Genomic DNA, 22,662 nt, shown 5'->3' with positions numbered 1-22,662 from the left:
GTTCTCACATACTAGAACTTCAGGTATTAATCAACTTTGCTCGGGAAACCAGAGTATACTGTATCCCGCATGTTTATATCGTATAGAACAAGTTTTACCCTTGTCGGTTTGTTTTATCTGTTCACATAACTTTGGCCTTTCACTAGAAAATTATGACATACATGAACTCGGGTATTTATTTACATTGTTTAGAGCATCCATATTTATTGCACGTTGTGTTTATCATGTGTACTGCAAGCTTTATTAGCATCGGTTTATTCAATTTGTTCAACTAGATTTGCCATTTTACCTTTCTCCTTTAATGACATTTTCTTACCTTGGTTTGCTGTCTTTCATTGTAATTGCTATAATCGTGCTATTATCACCTCTGCAAGCGTATATCTAAGTCGTTATCTGTGCAGGTGTTCAACATGTTGTCTTAATGTTTTTCTATAAATTCATGTTGAAACTTTGCAGCTTTATTAGCCTCAATTTATCTAATTCATTAATCTCATTTTTTGCCATTTGCCTTTTCAACAATCTCTATGTTTTGTCCTCATTGTAAGTGTTTTAACTGTCCTGTTAATGCTGATGTGCTCCTATAACCATGTTACACTCTGGGAACGTGTTTGTTACACTCCTTTAATTTACACTGATTTTTTTTTCTTTACCCCACAGCCGTTTCATCTCACATGGACAATCCAAGATGGCAGACCTTAATCATAACCTTAATAACACCTGAAATGCTCATTCCAGTAGAGCTTAACGCATGACTTGAAAGACAGGAAGGAGATTTTAAATTTTTTTGCAAGGATGCCGAAGAAGTCCTCCAATCCCTTACTTCTGTTGATTTTTTTAATATAATTCCCTGCGGTTTGGACCACTTTAAATTTCTTATTCGGTGAATTAGGGACATAGTAACTATAAAAAGGCTTGGAGACCTCATTATAATCTCCCCTTTGTCGCAAAAGGTTACCCTGTGCTTATTGCATAAACTAAGCAAATTTATATCGCTTAGAGTAACTTTATGTACAATGAGACAGCCGTTGACCAAGTTCAAAATCAAACGTCTAACATGAACCCCCAAACCATTTACATCTCTGTCCCCTCTCTTTGATGGTCAAAGGGACTGGCGAACAGCCTGGTGGTGACTTATCCATCACACCCCATGAGTCTCCATAATATTCCTCAGCTGACATGTATAAAATACTTTTCTGGTGTATTTTAAAGTTCAAATACGTAGGCTCGTCAGAAATAGAATATGGATGGAGGGATTATATGAATGCTAACCACATTCAAAAGTATGAGTCTCGTAATCTTGATTGACATTTACTATGTAATAAACTTTTCAACAAAAAATTCCCCCACTGACAATGGACCTGATCCCAGGCAGTTTCTAATGGAATGGAATACACTAATGCTAAAGCATAATACGCTCAATTAATAATTTTCTCCTGTCTGAGGATCTGTTAGAATATGCCTTTATAAGAAAATTAAGTCACTCCTTGCTTGAAGCTGGGTACCGTCGATATAAAAGAACCTCTATGACATTGCAGAAATTAAAAGATGGACTGTAAAAGCATGAACATACTAAGGAGCTAGCTGAATTGTTAACTGACCCAGCCGATTCCGAATTTTCTACTAAACCATCCAGTAGTGATAGTGCCAGTAATTCTTTGACTGGAGTTAATAAACCCTACCCGAAAATGAGCGGCAGCGCTCGTAAAACTAAAGTTAGACCTAGTCAAACCCTCATAGCAAGTGTTATAATCAACCCGAGACAGTCTCACGAGTTCCTTAGAGCTGCTACTAGTGATAATGATATTCATGGCAAATGTGTTTTTTGTGGCCATGATGACCCCTCAAGTAAATGGCCCCATTTTCTGGACTCAGCCAGTCAAATGGCAAGACTAAATCAATTAAGGCGATCAAATAAATGTTTCACGGTATAGCATACTACCCACAAGTGTGCCACTAATGTTACATGTATGATTGGCCTTGATTTTGGTTCTGCTTGTGACTGTTAATCATGAGGCTGTTATTTTCAAACTCAAAAAGTTGGTGTGTCTTTTCTTGACATCATTATTGATTTTTTACGTAATACACAGCAAAAAGTTGCTGTTCATGGGCACCATAATGAGAATAGTTACGTGATATCTGGTGTTCCTCAGGGTAGTGTTCTTGGCCCATTACTTTCATACTCTATACACATGATATGTGGTTTGGCCAAGAAAACATGCTTGCTACATGTGCAAATGATGCTACAGTACTCTCTTTGTATTATTTTTTATCTCCTGGGGCTGCTGAATCCCTTAATACAGGTCTAGCTAAAGTTAGTGCATGGTGTAAATTCTGGGGCATGAAGTTGAACCTTAACAAAACTCAAAGTATGACTGTAAGTAGGTTGAGGACAGGTCTATACATTATCAGTGAGTATAACAGCTCAACATAGTTAGCACTATTGGCTTTGAAACTGGACCCAAATCCCAGTAATGGCATCCCTAATTAATATCCAACACATGGAAAAAAGGGAGTAGGAATGGTTTAATAACATGTTGAAAGAAAGCTGATAGAATGAGAACTAAAAAAAAAAAAATAGAGAAAAAATTTAAGTCAAACTGGGGGGAAAGTGTGCACACGTTTTGAGAACCTTCTTGCTTTTAATGCAGCTTAAGAGGTAATATAGTGTTATGCTTTATCCCTAATATGAAATTAGCATAAAATTATGTAAATGCAAGTGGAATGAAGGGACAGATCCTTACAGTTAGAAGTCCCATCTACAGCACAGCTTTCACTTTTCCTACTTAAAAACTTTAATTTTGCACTAAGGCCATTGGGTTTTTTGGCTTTTAGACAAAGTAAATTAGGATACTTATTCATCGCATGGATATAAAATTATTAATTTTACATATATAAAGTCATTTAATTTTTAATACATTAGGAGAAGTTATAACGAGAAAATAACCAACAAGTAGTGAACTTACCTCTTGAACCCTATCACCAAGGAACAGGGAAAGGATGACAAGTCCTAATCGATAAACATCCCCTTTCTTACCGCCTCTTCCAGGGGATATCGGATAACTTGAAGGAACCTTTGAGGATTCATTGAATTCCATGACTGCTTCAACAATTTTTCGTTCAGCACCATAATCTGCAACTCTGACTAGATGTGACTGGTTATCTAGATAAATACTAGAATCTCTGAGATCTCGGTGTACAACATTATTCACATGAAGATAATTCAGGGCTTCAAGAGTCCCTTTTGTAATATGTTTTAAAATTTTCACACTCACTGGTAAATGACAATCGACGTAGTAATTTACAGAAGTTCCTTGTAAATATTCCTGTAAAACACTAACAGTAAGGCCTTCACTTCGTCGAACATCAACTTTCATTCCCAAATAACGGATTAAATTTGGATGAGAAAGCTTCAATATAGATGTCATTTCTTTTTCTAGAATATTAAATTTACATGTCAAATCTTCCAACTGATTTTCCTGACCAATCTTGGTATGATTTCCTTTACGGCCCAATCGTTTGAGCTTCACTTCCCAGTGATAAACAACACAATGATGTCCAGTAGACTTTTCATATGCCTTCAAAATTCTACATCCCTGACTTGGTCTTTCAGCTATGCAACTAATCATGCTCACAACACGCTCTTGCTTTCCTCCAATGGGAAATTTCAAGCACATGCTATCAAAAGGTTCTCCGAATGCCCCATCAGAATTTCCCTCTGAAACCGAGCGATTTTTCATTCTGCAGATGAAAATACAAGAAAGAAAATCATAATCAATTAGTAATTTAGTTTCTAGAAATAAAAAATAAAACCACAGAAAAAGCATTACCTGACATATAATTGCTTTTCTAATATAACTATAGCTATATAAAATACTTATAAGGTGTAAACAATTTCATTTTAGCCCCACTGATATTTCCAGATTAACTTGCAAAGAAAACTTAATTTAGTCATAATCCTAACCCCTGACAGATTTAATGCCCTCACAATTGAGAAATGTGCAATGAAAAGAAGATTAAAATAAGTTTTAATTCACACAAAGCAATGTTTTACATATGTATTTCTTTGTCAACCTTGACAAAAAGATACTGTAATGACTAAACTTTATTACTCAATGAGGTTCTTATGGGTTTTACCTAGGGATGCAAACAACCTATAAATTAGAAACACCCATATTCTCTTAATAGCTTCCATACTTTTCATTTGTCTTTACTGTAATCAAATTTTCCTGATTGATGCACTTACAGTATACTTGGATTTACAACAACACCATTCTACACAGTGTTTGTCAAGAACTCTTACTAGATTCAGTCTTGAACTGTATTTTACGGAATGTACTTATTTGGTGATTTGACTTTTAGTTCACCATCTTTAATGTTAGCCTTAGAGATGGTTATCTGCTACAATTGTACTAAACTAGTAACAAGAAATAAGCTGTATCGCATGACTGGCGAGTATAGCATTATACAATAGAACCCCAAAGGTTAAATACATCTGAAACAAACAAATTGGTGTTCAAACTATATTTTCTAGTTTTTATCCTATAAATGAAAGATTTGAATACTACATAGGCAGTCAAAACTTGCTAGAACCTGTACGGATGATGCAAGTAACACCAGCACCATAACCTCCAAAACAAAGGTTTTACAGTACTGAATTTTCACATAGTTCTCCCAGTGCACAAGAGCAAAACATTGCTGTCAGCTTTTACTGTATTGCCAAATTTGTATTTTCTATTTATACAATTTATTCATACATAATGGAACCGAAAAAGGTTAGTGGCAGTGGGGTGATAATTATGCCAAACAAAATGCGAGAATTGAAAATTTGAAAAAAAAAAAAATAATAATAATAATAATTTCAAAGCGAGATTTATGAGCCAATATCCAATTTAGCCATACAGCCTTTTACATACGCCATCAACTCTACGTACTACAGGTAACGTGAAGTTAAAATTTACGTTATTTCATCTAAATATTTTGTTATTTGTTTTTGCATTATTTGAAGCAAAGAACATTTTTAAATTAAAATAACACAATGAAAATAACAGTATTGTATGTACGAACTCACAATGCTACTTTGCATATGAAACACATGAGCAATATATTTTTCTTTAATTTCAGTAAATAAATGATAGTATGTAACCATTTTTCCTTTTAACGTGATGATTATTTATTTAAAATTAACTCTATACATCTTTAAATTAAAAACACAGTTTACAGTACTGTAATGTATTGTATGTACATACACATATCAAAATATTAGGGATATATTTTTCTTTCATTTCGGTAAATGAATAACAGTAAAGAAAACTATTTCATTGAACAATTAAAGTTTATTCATTCTACAAAGTAAGTTCATGTACATATTAACATCAATGAATCTTAATTGTATTACCATTAAATAGCTTAAACATATGAGTGTGCAAAAAAGCATGTAGATAATATTGATGTATCACCAATGAATATTAATTATTACAATAAAAGAGTTACTGTTAAATACATTCAAGAGTTGAAGAAAACGAGTTATTTATGATAGAAAACGTACCTTTCTATAGTAAGGGTACTATAATACATATAGTACATTCGGCACTGTATATTTCGTAAATGTACAGTATTGTACTATATGTACTGTATTATTCCCCATTAATGATTGGATTATATTCTGATAACTTCATTTAGAGGTATCAACAGTTAGGTTAGGTATACTGAATGATTCAAATGTATTTATCTATATTTCACTGTGGTTCGAGTTTTTTTTTTTTTTTTTTTTTTTTTTTTTTTTGTAGGGCCTGGAACGAATTAGGGGCTTTACATGTAACACGTGACTCACCATACGAAATAATCATAACACAAAAGCCACTCCGGAACCAATTAATTTCGTATCTAAGAGGTATTACTTTAATAGATTGCAGAGTAGTTAATGGGTGCCATAGTGAAAATAGGAATGTAATATCTGGTGTTCTCAGCCCAATATTTCCATACAGTACTATAATTACAAGATATGTGGTTCTGCCTAGAAAAGTTTGCTGATACTATGAACAGTAACGGGAACCTACTTTTGGGATACATTTGTTGAAATCAAATGACCCGCAGGGACACTGATGGATCCACTTATGCACGAGGTGGTACTTTGGATCACATTTTGACCTATGGATTCCTACCTTTCCGAGTCAAGTGTGTAACAGTTCCTATGGTCTTCTCTGATACACAATCGCACTTGCATCACAATTCCGCCTAAGTACCAACCTATGCACATCTCATATATGACTGACCTGCTCCTTACATTTGATCTCCACTCAAATTTTTGCTACAATGTCATCTACTGAATGTAGACCTATGGTTGTTGAGTCCCTTATTAAAGATCTAGTTAAAATTAGTGCATGGTGCAAAACATGGGGTATAAAGTTGAACCCTAATAAAAAACATAGTATGAGGACAGTGGCACCTCAACATCAAGATCTTTACACTGAAAATGTCTCTTTAACTATTAGCAGATCCTTTAAAACTCTATGTGATTCTTGATTGCAAATTCACCTTTGAGAAGCAGTTTCGGTATGTTTCTTCTTCAGTTGCACAATTTTCATCCTTTCTTACAACCTTGTTTTGGGTAATGTTCTCCTGCCTGGTGTTCACCTGCTGACTCTCATTTTATCCCTGACCTGGATATTAATCTCTAGCACTATCGTTTAGTTAGTATGTTGCATAAGATTTTTCATAATACAGATTACCCCTTTCATTCAGATCTTCCCAGACTATACCAGCCTATATGTAATACTAAGTACGCAGTTAATTCCAACAGTCATACCTTTTCCTTCATAAGGCACACTATTACACAGCATTCTAGAAGTTTTATTCCGGCAGTGATCAGATGGTAGAATGATCCTAATCTAATGGTTGTATCAGTGGAATTTCCTAAATTCAGACTTCTTCTAAATTCTTTTACGTTGAACAGGGGGTTAATTACATGGATATGGTCAGTTCCTCAATACCCAATTCTAAAGAGGGTCTGCTCTCTTGGTTGATTAAAGTTTAGCTATCTTTCTTTGTGACCTAACATGATCTGTGTAAATATCTTATATATTACATTGGAGTGAACTTACTGGGCAGAAGTTTTTCAGGTCTTTTGTGTCTCCCTTTTTGTGAATTATTATAATGATAAAGTTTTTCCAAGTTCTAGGTATAGAGCATTCTTAATGACATTTTGTGTAAAGTTCAGAGAGTTTTGATACTACAAAATAAACTCCATCTATTATTAAATCAATTGTTAGGCCACCTTCTCCTCCTGATTTGCCTCTTTTCACGCCTTTTAATGTTTTCTTTACTTCTCCTATTTTTACTTTTGATACCGGCTTAGGTGTTGCATTATTTCTATTGACAAAGTTATTTCTTACATCACTATTCTTTAGCCTTGTATAAATGAAATCCTCTGCAATTTTTATCACTCCATCTCTTATGTTGATATTTCCATTTATATCTTATAAAACAAACATCTGTTGGCACCTTATTTCAAGTCTTTTTTCATCAATTTGATGGTTCTTCCATTTTCATCATTTAAAAAACATATCTGTTGGCGCCCCATTCCAAGTCTCCTTTTCATCAATTTTATGCTTCTTCCTTTCTTTAGTATTCTCCTCAATTTTGGTCTGATTATGTTTACAAATGTCTTTGTTTTTTGTTTATTGTTGAGGAAAGTTCTGCTAATTACATTAAATCTTTTTTGGATTTCACCATAATTTCCAATCTTTCATTTATTAGGTTTTTGATCTTCTCTGATAGCTTTCCTTGATCTTGTTTAGGAACTTATCCACCTATCTCTTGTACTGATTCAAATAAAAAAAAAATTACTGTTCATTTCTGGTTTACTTGCTTACATTTCATCGTGTCGCTGGGAGTACGGAACCTATTTTGTATTACTAAACTATAATAATTAGATTTTTTTATTACAGGAGTATTTATTTTCTTTCTTAAATTGTTTTTTCTGTTTCTCTCCTTAGATCTAAACAAATTTGCTTATCTCCATTCTATTGTCGTTTGACTTTAAGTTAATTTGATTAACACTTACATCTTTAATTAAATTAACTTTTTCACTGAGAATAAAATCTATTTCGTTTTTTGTTTCTATATTTGGGCTTTTCCAAGTCCATTTTCTATGTTCTATTGTATATAAAAAAAGAGGTTCATGATTTTAAGACCGTTTCTTTCAGCAAATTCACCAAACATGTTTCTTCTGTTATTTCTCGTGTCTGCTCCAAATTTACCTATTACTGAATCCCCTGCCTTCTTTTGGCCTACTTTACCAAATGTAAATTGAGTATCATGTTTTTTCATAGATATCTCGAGATCTTCATCGAAAGTTCCTATTTCTTCCTCTGCATGGGATGTTGTTGGTGCATACACTTGAATGATCCTGAGTGTATAATTCTTATCAAGTTTGATCATTATTCCTGTAATTCTATCACTGGTGCGAAAAAATTTCTTCTATCTTACTGGCAGGATTTCGTTAATAAGAAATCCCAGCTCATTTTCTTTGATCCTTTCAAGTCCTCTGAAGGAAGACATATGGCCCTCTTTTAACTCCATATGAGATTCCCCAGATCTAATTTCACTGAATCCTATTTTTTTTTCAGCTCTTCTAGTAGCACACCAATATCTTCGAATATTGACACGGACCTGATGTTGAATGTTGCAAGCTTCAGTTTCCAAAGATGGTCTGCTCTTGCCCTGAGATTTTTAGCATCCCTGCAAGGGGATGCAATTGACCGCCACCTCGGGCAGCTGTTCCACTGCCACTTGGGACTGGACGCTGAGAGGGTTGTCATATTCATGTCTAGGATTTAGCCGTTTTTTATCACCACTCTGGGGCTTAGTGGTGGTGGAGATTTTCATATATATATATATATATATATATATATATATATATATATATATATATATATATATATATATATATATATATGTGTGTGTGTGTATATATATATACATATATATATATATATATATATATATATATATATATATATATATATATATATATATATATATATATATATATACACATATACACAAACATATATATATATTATATATATATATATATGCATGTATATATATATATATATATATATACATATATATATATATATATATATATATATATATATATATATATATATATATATATATGTATATATATACATATATATATATGTGTGTGTGTATATGTATATATATATAAATATATATATATATATATATATATGTGTGTGTGTGTGTGTGTGTATGTGTGTGCATATATTATTATATTATGGTTCCAGATCTGGGCACCAAAAATATATTATAAGATAGTCCCTTGTCTGGTAACCATAAATACATTATATTATATATATTACGGCTGGCAAGCTACACAACCCTCTCGAGTTCCAAACTCACCTGTTTGGTTTCACATTAAATCTGTTACACTTGAAAATATTAATACCCAAGCTCTGAGACAGCAATACTCGAAAACACTGAATATCCAAAGGTCTCTCAAGTACACTAAAATAAAACCTGGGTAATTAATATTACAAACTATTTAAACAAACTCTTACTTCGATTCTTTAACTGGGAAACAAGAGAGTACTGTGAAAATACTGGTGATAGAAATAATACACTCTTTACAAAAATAAATATATTCTATGCAAATTACAACACTTTCAAAGAATTTATATAAAAAAAAAATCACTCTAAATATTAAGTTTGAACAAAACTTAGATTAAGACAAAAGAAATGTTACACTCTAATTTTTCACAAGACAGCTGTTTCTCTTCTGCTGTTATGCCAATGTTGGGGCATAGCAAAATATTCTAGGTCCGAGATATGGAAGCTTGCGCATTGGCCTAAGGGCGTAAGGATTGCCAATAATTACTCTCTCGGACGTGAACAAACACAACAGCAAGAAGAATCTGTATCAGCTAGCTCCTCCCACCATTGTCCTCGGGAAAAAAAAAAAATCTAACACTGGGGTTTTCGAGAACCCTCCAAAACATGCGGCAAATATAAGAATTGCGTATTTTCTCACATACATGACGCAATACCATAAAAAGAATTACATAAGCCCTCATTCATATCTCTTATGGATCATATAGTATTCTTAAACAGATTAAGTAAGAGCTAGTAACAAAATATGTGAAATAAAAAATTAATTCTAAAAAAATAACGTAAATTTACATATACTGACATGAATGAAAAATGCAATGAAATTAACGACGCAAGTCTTACATAATTTACATACCAAACTTATATCTACATGAGAGGAACTCATCTTATGAGCTGGCTATTTACCTCTAATAAACAAATGAACTATATAAGTAAGATATATCAATAAATTATATTCTCTACGCTAGAATAGCTTCCTAAGAATATATATATATATATATATATATATATATATATATATATATATATATATATATATATATATATATATCCATATATATATATATATATATATATATATATATATATATATATATATATATATATATATATATATATATATATATATATGTATATATGTATATATGTGTGTATATATGTATATATATATATATATATATATATATATATATATATATATATATATATATATATACATATATATATATATATATATATATATATATATATATATATATATACATATATATATATATGTATATATACATATTTACATATATATATATATATATATGTGTATATATATATATATATATATATGTGTGTGTGTGTGTGTATATATATATATACTATATATATGTATATATATATATATATATATATATATATATATATATATATATATATATACATGTAGTTGTCATGGGTGACTTAAATGCTAGAGAGGGCGCTGGAAAGGTAGAAGGTGTCATTGGGAAGTATGGCGTACCAGGTGAAAATGAGAGTGGTGAGAGACTGGTAGATATGCGTGTTGAGCAAGAGATGGTGATAAGTTCTAGCTTTTTCAAAAAGAAAGATAAAAACAAGTATATATGGGTAAGAGTGGCAAATGGAAGAGTAGTAGAAAGGGCATTAATGGATTATGTGTTGATAACTAAAAGAATCTTTGGAGGATTGAAAGACGTGCATGTGTTTAGGGGTATGGCTAACGTTATGTCTGATCATTTTTTTTGGTGGAAGGAAAAGTAGTTGTAGCAAAAGAGTGGGGGAATAGAGTATGTGGATGCAAAAGGGAGCAAGTGAGGGTTGAAGAGCTAATAAAACCGGTGGTTAAAAGTAAATATCAAGAAAGGTTGAAAATGGCTTATGACGAAGTGAAAGTAAGAGAAACTGGTAATTTAGAGGAGGAGTGGAAGTTAGTAAAAGAAAATTTTGTTGGGATTGCAAGTGATATGTGTGGCAAGAAGGTTGTTGGAGGCAGCATGAGGAAGGGCAGTGAATGGTGAAATGAAGGAGTGAAGGTAAAAGTGGAAGAGAAAAAGAGGGCTTTTGAAGAATGGCTGCAGAGTAATAGTGTAGAGAAGTATGAAAAATATAAAGAAAAATGTGGAAGTAAAGCACAAGGTAAGTGAGGCAAAGAGGGCAGCTGACCTAAGGTGGGGTCAGGGATTGGGTCATTCATATGAAGAAAATAAAAAGTTTTGGAAAGAAGTGAAGAGAGTAAGGAAGGCTGGCTCAAGAATTGAAGAGACAGTGAAAGATGGAAATGGAAGGTTGTTAAAAGGAGAGGAAGCAAGTAAAAGGTGGGCGGAATATTTTGAAAGTTTACTGAATGTTGAGGATAATAGGGAGGCAGATATAAATGCTGTTGCAGGTGTTTAGGTGCCGGTGATGGGAGAGGATTTTGAGAGAGAGATTACAAGAGAAGAAGTGAGGAGAGCACTAGATGAAACGAGAGTAGGAAAAGCATCTGGTATGGATGGTGTGAGAGCTGAGATGTTAAAGGAAGGGGTGTGACTATACTTGAATGGTTGGTGAGATTGTTTAATATGTGTTTTGTGTTGTCAATGGTACCAGTATTTGTGCATGTATTGTACCACTAAATAAGGGTAAGGGAGACGTTTATGAGTGTTGTAATTCAAGGGGTATTAGTTTGTTGAGTGTAGTTGGAAAAGTGTATGGAAGAGTACTGATTAATAGGATTAAGGATAAAACTGAGAATGCAATCTTAGAAGTACAGGGTGGTTTTAGAAGAGGTAGGGGTTATATGAATCAGATTTTTACAGTTAAGCAGATATGCGAGAAATATTTAGCAAAAGGTAAGGAGGTGTATGTTGCGTTTATGGATCTGGAGAAAGCGTATGATAAGAGTTGATAAGGAAGCAATGTGGAATGTGATGAGGTTATATGGAGTTGGTGGAAGGTTGTTGCAAGCAGTGAAAAGTTTCTACAAAGGTAGTAAAGCATGTGTTAGGATAGGAAATGAAGTGAGCATTTGGTTTCCGGTGAGAGTGGGGCTGAGAGAGGGATGTGTGATGTCGCCATGGTTGTTTAACTTGTATGTTGATGGAGTGGTGAGAGAGGTGAATGCTCGACTACTTGGACGAGGATTGAAACTGGTAGACAAGAATGACCGTGAATGGGAGGTAAATCAGTTGTTGTTTGCGGATGATACTGTACTGGTTGCAGACGCGGAAGAGAAGCTTGGCCGATTGGTGACAGAATTTGGAAAGGTGTGTGAGAGAAGGATGTTGAGAGTTAATGTGGGTAAGAGTAAGGTTATGAGATGTACGAGAAGGGAAGGTGGTGCAAGGTTGAATGTCATGTTGAATGGAGAGTTATTGAGGAGATGGATCAGTTCAAATACTTGGGGTCTGTTGTTGCAGCAAATGGTGGAGTGGAAGCAGATGTACGTCAGAGAATAAATGAAGGGTGCAAAGTGTTGGGGGCAGTTAAGGGAGTAGTAAAAAATAGAGGGTTGGGCATGAGTGTAAAGAGAGTTCTATATGAGAAAGTGATTGTACCAACTGTGATGTATGGATCGGAGTTGTGGGGAATGAAAGTGACGGAGAGACAGAAATTGAATGTGTTTGAGATGAAGTGTCTAAGGAGTATGGCTGGTGTATCTCGAGTAGATAGGGTTAGGAACGAAGTGGTGAGGGTGAGAACAGGTGTAAGAAATTAGTTAGCAGCTAGAGTGGATATGAATGTGTTGAGGTGGTTTGGCCATGTTGAGAGAATGGAAAATGGCTGTCTGCTAAAGAAGATGATGAATGCAAGAGTCGCTGGGAGAAGTACAAGAGGAAGGCCAAGGTTTGGGGGGATGGATGGAGTGAAGAAAGCTCTGGGTGATAGGAGGATAGATGTGAGAGAGGCAAGAGAGCGTGCTAGAAATAGGAATGAATGGCGAGCGATTGTGACGCAGTTCTGGTAGGCCCTGCTGCTTCCTCCTGTGCCTTAGATGACCGCGGAGGTAACAGCAGTAGGGGATTCAGCGTTATGATGCTTCATCTGTGGTGGATAACGGGGGAGGGTGGGCTGTGGCACCCTAGCAGTACCAGCCGAACTCAGTTGAGTCCCTTGTCAGGCTGGGAGGAACGTAGAGAGGAGAGGTCCCCTTTTTCATTTGTTTGATGTCGGCTAACCCCCAAAATTGGGGGAAGTGCCTTGGTATATGTATGTGATATACAGTATATATATATATATATATATATATATATATATATATATATATATATATATATATATATATATATATATATATATATATATATAAATATATATATATATATATATATATATATATATATATATATATATATATATATACATATACTTCACGATTTCTACTTAAAATAAGGCGACCGGGACACAGCCGATCTTCACATCACCAATAAGAAACTGTTTTGGTTGCGTTATTCCTCGTGTAATAATAACCATTGTAACATAGTTTATCTTTTCCTCGCGTGGTTTTAACGAAGTTTATAGTAGTTTCCATTTTGGGGGTTCGAGCTGAAACTAAATAAACAAGAAAGTATTTATACCAAAAAAACTTAACGAGGAAGAATGGTTATTACCCGAAATTCCTTTATGCCAAATTAGTCATTAGGTAAAAGAAAATTCCAAAAAAAATTATTTAGCCGAATATGCTTTTAGACCAAAGTGCTTTTAGACGAAAGTGTTTTTAGGCTAAAGTGCTTTTAGACCAAAGTGCTTTTAGACCAAAGTGCTATAGACGAAAGTGATTTAGACGAAAGTGCTTTAGACGAAGGGGTCGTATCCCATATATATATATATATATATATATATATATATATATATATATATATATATATATATATATATATATATATATATATAAATATATATATGTATATATATAAATATATATATGTATATATATACATATATATACGTATATATATATATATATATATATATATATATATATATATATATATATATATATATATATATGTATGTATATATATATATATATATAAATATATATATATATATATATATATATATATATATATATATATATATATATATATATATACATAGTATATGTATGTATGTATATATGTATGTATGTATATATATATATATATATATATATATATATATATATATATATATATATATATATATATATATATATATATATATCATCTCCTGCTACGCCTATTAACGCGAAGGGCCTCGGTTGGATGCCACCAGTCGTCTCTATCTTGAGCTTTTGATTCATTACTTCTCCATTCATCATCTCCTATTTCACGCTTCATAGTCCTCAGCCATGTAGGTCTGGGTCTTCCGACTCTTCTAGTGCCTTGTGGAGCCAAGCTGAACGTATGGTGAATTCATTTCTCTTGCGGAGTGCGAAGAGCATGCCCAACGCATCTCCATCTACGCCTCATTATGATCTCATCCACATATGTCACTCGATTAATCTCCTTTATAGTTTCATTTCTAGTATATCTAATTCCCAATATCCTTCTAAGGGCATTGCTCTCAAATCTACTATATCTATTGGAGATTGTTCCATTATCATACCATGACTCATGTCCATACAGTAACACCGATCTGACTAAACTGATATATAGTCTGATTTTTATATGTAATTTCAGGCGGTTTGATTTCCAAAAATTTAATCAACCTAGCTATTATCTGATTTTCTTTTTTCAATCTTTCACTAAACTCTAATTCTAAGGATCCTGTATTGGCGATCATAGTGCCTAAATACTAAAATGATTCTACCTCATTAATAAACAGTATATTGCTTAGACCTCGTTATCCATGAGAGAGAGAGAGAGAGAGAGAGAGAGAGAGAGAGAGAGAGAGAGAGAGAGAGAGAGACGCAGTTGGGCCTCATTATCCATGATCTCTATGAATGCTGTTATTCGAGATACAAATAGCCACGTAACATATTCAATAAAACAATCACCTATTCGCAGCTTTGCAATAATTACAAACACGAGTAAAGTATTTAGTGATAAACCATTTGTATAGTAACTGAAGTACAACAGAAATGGTTAAAAAAAAGTTCATATACACAGTATGTTTAAGTAATATTTGTTATTTGCGTAATATGCAATACTGATGAAAAATATAAATATGCATTACAGTTAGAATAAAGGGTTCTCTCTCTCTCTCATATATATATATATATATATATATATATATATATATATATATATATATATATATATATATATATATATATATATATAAAACAAGCTTCCCAGAAAAGAGGAGGATGAAATGTGTAGTTAGGGATCTCGTTGCTAATTTGTGAGGGAAAATTCCAGGGAATTTATTTTCCTTCCCGGGAAATCCCGGCTTCTTTAAAAATATGTCCAAACGAAAAGAAAAATACATCTTCAACAGTTAGCAGCTATTGTTGTATAAGTGTACCTATTACCTAACGTTGTTCTACAGTAGATGATTTAGAAGCATTGCCCGCGAAAAGTATTCTTTTGTTTGCAGCAAATTGATTTCTTATTCGCCTCTATGACGAAGATAGTGATGGAATGATTGCTTTATCCAAATCCAAAGAAAGAGTGTGTCAGTCAGTCGACCATGATCAAAGTCGATAGAGAGAACAATTAATAAAAGGTAGAAAACAATAGGGCAAAAATAAGAGTGGATCCCTAAAACAACCCATACAAGTCAGTTTGAAATTTTTGAAGCAATTTGAGAAAAGATAGGAAACATAACCAAGAGAAAAATTGCATTGAGATCTATACCACCCACATCTGCAAAAGAAGAAATAGTTAATTTTTCCTCATTGTATTTCTGTTTATCACTAGACTTAGAACTCGTCTAATTGATAAAAAGTGTTAATTGCTTGTTTTCTACGTTCATATTCAAACTCAAAATAGTTTGCATTTTGAAGTAACAGCTAGAAGCAAAACTTATATTTTCCTGCTTTAGCTATTTTGGGGGCTCAGGCCATGTCATCCTGATGGAAGTTCCTAAAGGGTAGCTTCCTAGGGTATATTTGACTACAGTGATATTCCCAGAGAATTTTACCTTAAGGTATCCAGAATTCTAACTCCTGGAGCGAATATCCCTAAATAAATCTAACAGGGATATCGCATAATATCAGAGGACGTATTCTTGACACGTCGCATAGCTATCTTCACCCCGAACAGTATTAACGCTTCGAGGGATTACAGTGACAAGAATCTGAAACGAGGATGAAAAGACAGCCACTCATAAGGAATCTCTCCTATTCCGTTTCCAGTGTGTATCTGATGAAGGCGCCAGCGCCCTTTTTATTCCTATTCGTGTAGCCCTACTACTCGATGTTTTCCCTTGTGTTATCTTGTAATTTTGGATATAATTCAACATTATGATGCCTTCTCCGGCCTCTTCTGCCTCTGGAAAGTTGAGTATTATCTCAACTTTGTATAAATGTAAGCTCTTGTCGTTTTGAATTAAATCAAAGTGATATTAACGTAAACAAGACTTGTTGCCTACCGGAGGCATCCTGGATGCTGTCGCTCGCTATACATGGGTCATTTAGTTAGCCAGAGCGACGTTCCTGGTTTTTATGCTTTAATAAATCTAACGATTTAGCTCCTCTAGGAATACTTATATGATGCCGTTAGTTTTTAGTTCGGCGATTTAGATAAACGATCTTGCCCTTCGCGAGGCTTAGTAGCCTAGGCATCTGGCCCTATTACTTTCATGCATGGTATAAGTTTTTCCGAGTGTTATTTTATTGAAGCTATAGGCAAATATTTTATACATGTAAGATATTGTTGAATTTTCTTTTCCAAGATTGTATACCAGAGAGTTTCGATGATTTAGGTAATCAATTCTCACCGCACCTAAGCTAGTAGCCTATGGTACTGTAGTATACTTTCGCACATCCCCGATTGTTCTTTTCTCCTACGGAGACTAAGTTCAATCCCTCTCTCCCTCTGAGTAAGCCTTAGGCTTAATCCTAGCGGTTCTATCTGAATAATATTCAGGTATAACTATACTAGGATATGTCTGTCCTGACCTAATAAGCAACCAGAGTGGCTGGTTTTTTTGGGTTGGGGCAGAACATCAGAGTTTCTAGTCTGTGGTCTGCGTCTTCCTTGCATAGAGAATGAGTTTCCTTTGCTAGGTTAGGTGCAGACACTGGAAGCTTTGCTTCCCTAGTCCACGTCTGAAGGATTCTGTACGAGATGTTTCCTTCCTCTAGTGGTCTAGCAGACTGTCCTGTGTTGTTATTTTCGGGCTGGAGAATGAGTTTTCTCCGTTGCCTGGCGAAATAACTACACCTAACTTTGTTCTGGTATGGAGGAGGATAGCAAGTATTGCCAGACTTCCTCCCTAATAGACAACCCTAGGTTAGGATGAGCTTTCCTAACTGCTGGGTGTGTCTCTTGCTAGAACGAAGTTTATAGGACACTTATCCCTTCCCCCCCCCCTCTCTTTCTTAGTGATGGCCTAGCCATTGCATCTTTTGGCCGCAGTCCTACTTCCGTACCTAGTGTAGGTTAGGATGGAGGACCGGCTCAGCTCTCTGCCGGCCAGCAATTACGTGCCGGCCGGCAGAGACCCCTTTTTCTTTTGCAGAGTGAACCCCAGACCTCCCTTGGTCTCCCTTCCATGTCTGCCGGTAGAGTCCGGCAGGCTATGGATTTATTGGAAGCCTGAATGCTACATTCTCCCCTTCCATATGTTCACTCTTTCTGGATGGAAAGTCGTATGGCAATGCCGCCTTATAACCTTATATCCATACTGTTTCTCTTACTAGTGTTTTGTACCACTAGCCCTGCGGCCGGCTTAACAGCCGGCAGCCGGGCAGGTGGAGGTTCTCTGGTTCTTAGTCACTGCCGGCAGACCTGGGTATTGCTACCTTTGCTTGCCGGCAGTGGAAACACGTCCCGAAATCTGCTGGCCACTACGATTAGCGGCCGGCAGCCGGGTGTTAGTGTTTTCAGATGCCGGGCGGCAATCATATTTGCGAACCAGTGACCTGCCGCCTGTTAGTTAAAGGTAGTATATGCCGGCCAGCACAGCAGCATGCGATGTACAGTAGTTACTATATTTGTGGTGAAGTACACACTGCATTAATAAAACTACAGTACAGAGTTTGTTGTAACACTAAAGTTCTTCCAACATACTTAATGTTGTCTTGTACAGCCTTTTGTTGAGACCGTACAATATATAGAAAGTGAGTTCTTTCTATATTCATTCTATCCCGTATATTAAAACTTTATTTCAAGGTGTAAGCTACACCTTAAATTTCCGTTTGGGAAATTACATAAGGTATTCTAGAAGAGAATTAACCTTAGTTTTAATATCTTGGGAGGTTACAGCAATTGGCTGGACGGCAAATACAAGTATGTGTCTTTCCTTCTTTCCTTTATAGCTTTACTGTGTAAGCTACATGTTCTAATATAAGTGAAAAGTCTTCACTTGATTCTCATGGATTTTTCTTCTCTTTACAGGAGGACCATCCGAAGTGCGGGGTTGTGTTCTGCAATGTCCGCAGCAAGAACTTCTGTGGACATCAGTTTTGCAGGAGGAACGGAGCATGCGCAGCCTCCAGAGGTGATCTCCGGTATTGGGACCCTCAGGTTTGTACAGTATGTTCTAACCTGATTACTGAGGCATTTGACACCCCTAAGTCGACGGAATCAAGGGATGCTGCCAGGGAAAAGTTACGAACCTGGGTGAGGGGTTTTCAGAAAAACACCTCAGGCCCCTACCTTCCAAATGAGAAGATAAGGGCCTACCTTTTCCCTAAAGTATCGGCTGATGCAGTCATTCCTCAGCCTCAGGTAGAGATACCAACTGCCCAGAATCCGGTAGATTCTGAAGTCTCGGCCGCCCTTCAAGACATCCAATTGGACGATAAGATGTCGGAGGTGTCGGATTCTACAGAGAAGGACCATCTAGGAGAAGGTCAGGAGGAGGACCTGTCCCAGGCTCCTGAAGTAGAAGAGGAAGAAATCGACGAAGTGTCGGTTACATCGGTTCCGGACCCAGAACCTGTTCCCTCTACATCGTCTGCTATCCCAGATGACCTGGGAAGGACTCTTTCTTTTATTGTTGAGATGATTCAACAAATTCAAAAGAAGAATGATGAAAAGGAAGCTGCAATGAAACTGGAGATACGTAGACTTGCAGCATCATGTGAGCCCCAGAAGCGACAACGTGAAGGATCTTCCTTTGTGCTCGGATACCAATCCTTGGAGGTATGCCGAACACATGCCAATGACAACCGGGAAGATTGTTATATCAGAAAAGCTGGGAGCAATTCCCCTGGAAGAGGTGGAATTTTGGCCCAACAGAGATTTTTACACGGACTGCTATGTCCGTCTTAGGAAGGAGCCAGCCTCAAAGGAGGAGACGGTGCCTAAGGAGGTCATAGTTCTTGACCATAGTAAAGCACAGGCGTTACAAGCGAGCTCGATGAAAGAGAGGGGCTTCACGAACTCAAAGGTACCCGCGGTGGAGGCAGGGAAACCATGCCCCTCCTTGGAGGAGTGCAAACCGTTATCTGTGACCTTGCCCTTGGACCAAGAAGACTGGAAGGACGTCCACCTTACCTTCTTAGTCGGGAAGCTGGAAGCTGATATTGCTGAACGTCAGTTTGGTGAGGAACTTCCAAAGCTGTCGGAGTTTCTCTTGCGCAGAGAGCAAGAGACGAAGGAAAGACTTGCGGCATCGATGTCGTTGCAAACGACATTAGAAACGATGGCAAGTGACCCCAAGAACAAGGACATGTTCATGGCAGTGGCCAAAACCTATCTGGCCACAGTTACGAAGGATCTCTATAGCTTTATTAAAGTTAGGAGAGCCTGTAGAGAGTTCGTGTTCACCTCGGCTGTGGTGAGGTATGGACCGAGGAAGCTGATCTCCTCTTGTATCTGGGGTAAGGACCTCTTTCCCAACGAAGTGGTTAAAGAGGTAGTAGACAAGGCCACCACAGAGAATAGGAACCTTCTCAAAAAGTGGGGCTTAGATCTTAAGAGAAAGTCTTCTCCGGATGAGGGTCCCCAACCCAAGAAGAAGACAAAAAGGCCTAGGCTATCCTCTCGGCCGGCTAAACCCTACCCACAGCAACAACAACAACTTCCTGTGACCGCGGTGCCTCAGATTGTGGCACATCCTCCAACCACGTACCAGCTGGTACATCAACAAGTACCCAGCCTTCGAAAGGCTGACTTCTTCCTTTCGTTCGAAAGCTAGAGGAACAGCCAGAGGTTCTTCTAGACGCCCTTCAAGGGGAAGGGGATCCAGGGGAGGACGCGGTCAAGGAGGCAAGGCCTCAGGTCCACAACAACAGAAGTGAGATGCTTCCAGTAGGAGGGAGACTACAGCTATTTAGGGATCGTTGGACCTTCGATCCCTGGGCCCACAGCCTAATAAAGAATGGACTAGGTTGGAGCTGGACTGGAGCAGTCCTTCACCTCAATTTCCTCAATTTTCCCAACACTCAACCCCCGTTCTGGAAGAATATGTCCGAGAGCTCTTAGACAAAAGAGTAATCCGAAAAGTTAAGTCCATCAAATTCCAAGGAAGGCTGTTTTGTGTTCCAAAGAAGGACTCAGAAAAACTCAGTCATTCTAGACTTGTCGCCACTCAACAAGTTCATAGTGAACTACAAGTTCAGAATGCTCACACTTCAACACATAAGGACCCTACTGCCCAAAAGGGCATATACCGTCTCTATAGACTTGTCTGACGCTTATTGGCACGTTCCAATTAATCATCACCTCTCCTCCTACCTAGGCTTCAAGTTACATAGAAAACTTTACGCCTTCAGAGCCATGCCTTTCGGGCTAAACATAGCCCCAAGGATTTTCACGAAGCTTGTGAACGCAGCCGTCCATCAATTAAACCTAAAGGGGATCCAAGTAGTAGCCTACTTGGACGACTGGCTGGTGTGGGCAGCATCCAGGACAGAATGCATGCAAGCCTCTACGATAGTGATCCAGTTCCTGGAACATCTGGGATTCAAGATCAACATCAAAAAGTCTCGACTTTCTCAGGCTCAAAAATTTCAGTGGTTGGGAATCCACTGGAATTTGGAGTCACATCGACTTTCTATTCCTGGGAAGAAGAGGAAAGAAATAGCAGGATCTGTCAAGAGACTATTGAAATCCAAACGGATATCAAGACGCGAACAGGAGAGAGTGCTGGGCTCGCTACAGTTTGCTTCGATAACAGATCCAGTGCTAAGAGCACAGCTAAAGGATGCAATAGGAGTCTGGAGAAAATATGCATCAAACGCGCGAAAAGATCTAATGAGACCTCTACCGATTCGACTGTGAACGCTTCTCAAGCCGTGGTCCAATGCCAAGCAATTGAAGAAATCAATATCTCTTCAACCTCATCCCCCGTCAGTGACTATCCACACAGACGCTTCAAAGGAAGGCTGGGGAGGTCACTCTCATCAGAAGAGAGTCCAAGGAGCATGGTCCAATCTTTTCAAGTCATTTCACATCAACTTTCTAGAAGCCATGGCAGTACTTCTGACACTAAAGAAAGTATCTCCTCGCCACTCGACCCACATAAGGCTGGTTCTAGACAGCGAGGTGATAGTGAGATGCCTGAATCGACAAGGGTCGAGGTCACCTCAAATCAACCAAGTGATGTTGGCCGTATTCCGCTTGGCGGAAAGGAAGAAATGGCACCTGTCGGCAGTTCACATTCAAGGGTTCCACAATCTGACAGCGGATGCTCTATCCAGGTTTAAACCAATAGAGTCAGAATGGTCCCTAGACGCAGGATCGTTCTCCTTCATCTCGAGTCAAGTCCCAGAGCTGCAGATAGACCTCTTTGCGACGAAAGACAACAAGAAAATAGATCCTTATGTGTCCCCATACAAGGATCCGCTGGCAGAGGCGGTGGACGCTATGTCCCTAGACTGGAACAGATGGTCCAGTATTTATCTGTTCCCTCCGCACAACCTCCTTTTGAAGGTCCACGACAAACTGAGATCCTTCAAAAGGAAAGCGGCAATAGTGGCCCACAAGTGGCCAAACAGTGTGTGGTTCCCTCTGGGATTGGAACTACGACTAAAGTTCGTACCGCTACCGGATCCATCCCTGTCTCAGTGAGTACAGAAGTCGACTGTCTTCGCTTCATCACAGAAAACCCGGAACTTACATCTCATGATTTTCTCTCCTTAGCGATGAGAAAAAGATTCGGGGTATCAAAAGTCAATTTAGACGTTTTCGACGAAACCAGAAGACAATATGAGGCTTCAGG

General features: G+C 36.8%; 1 protein-coding gene across 4 annotated transcripts in view; it reads right to left on the bottom strand.

Annotated features, from left to right (window-relative positions):
* Positions 1 to 22,662, bottom strand: part of Gcn2 (eukaryotic translation initiation factor 2 alpha kinase Gcn2) — a 571,098-nt gene that overhangs the window by 295,555 nt on the left and 252,881 nt on the right. For all 4 annotated transcript variants that reach the window (XR_011046192.1, XR_011046195.1, XR_011046198.1 and 1 more), the window contains one exon: positions 2,964 to 3,738. Coding sequence is in view for 1 of the 4 variants with exons in the window: in XM_068385322.1 (XP_068241423.1) it covers positions 2,964 to 3,738 (775 nt within the window). In the remaining 3 variants the exon portion in view is untranslated. The remainder of the gene's footprint in view (positions 1 to 2,963; positions 3,739 to 22,662) is intronic.

This window comes from Palaemon carinicauda, chromosome 1 (genome assembly GCF_036898095.1).
Source record: "Palaemon carinicauda isolate YSFRI2023 chromosome 1, ASM3689809v2, whole genome shotgun sequence".
Taxonomy (NCBI): Eukaryota; Metazoa; Arthropoda; class Malacostraca; order Decapoda; family Palaemonidae; genus Palaemon; species Palaemon carinicauda.
This window is presented reverse-complemented; position numbering and strand designations above follow the sequence as displayed.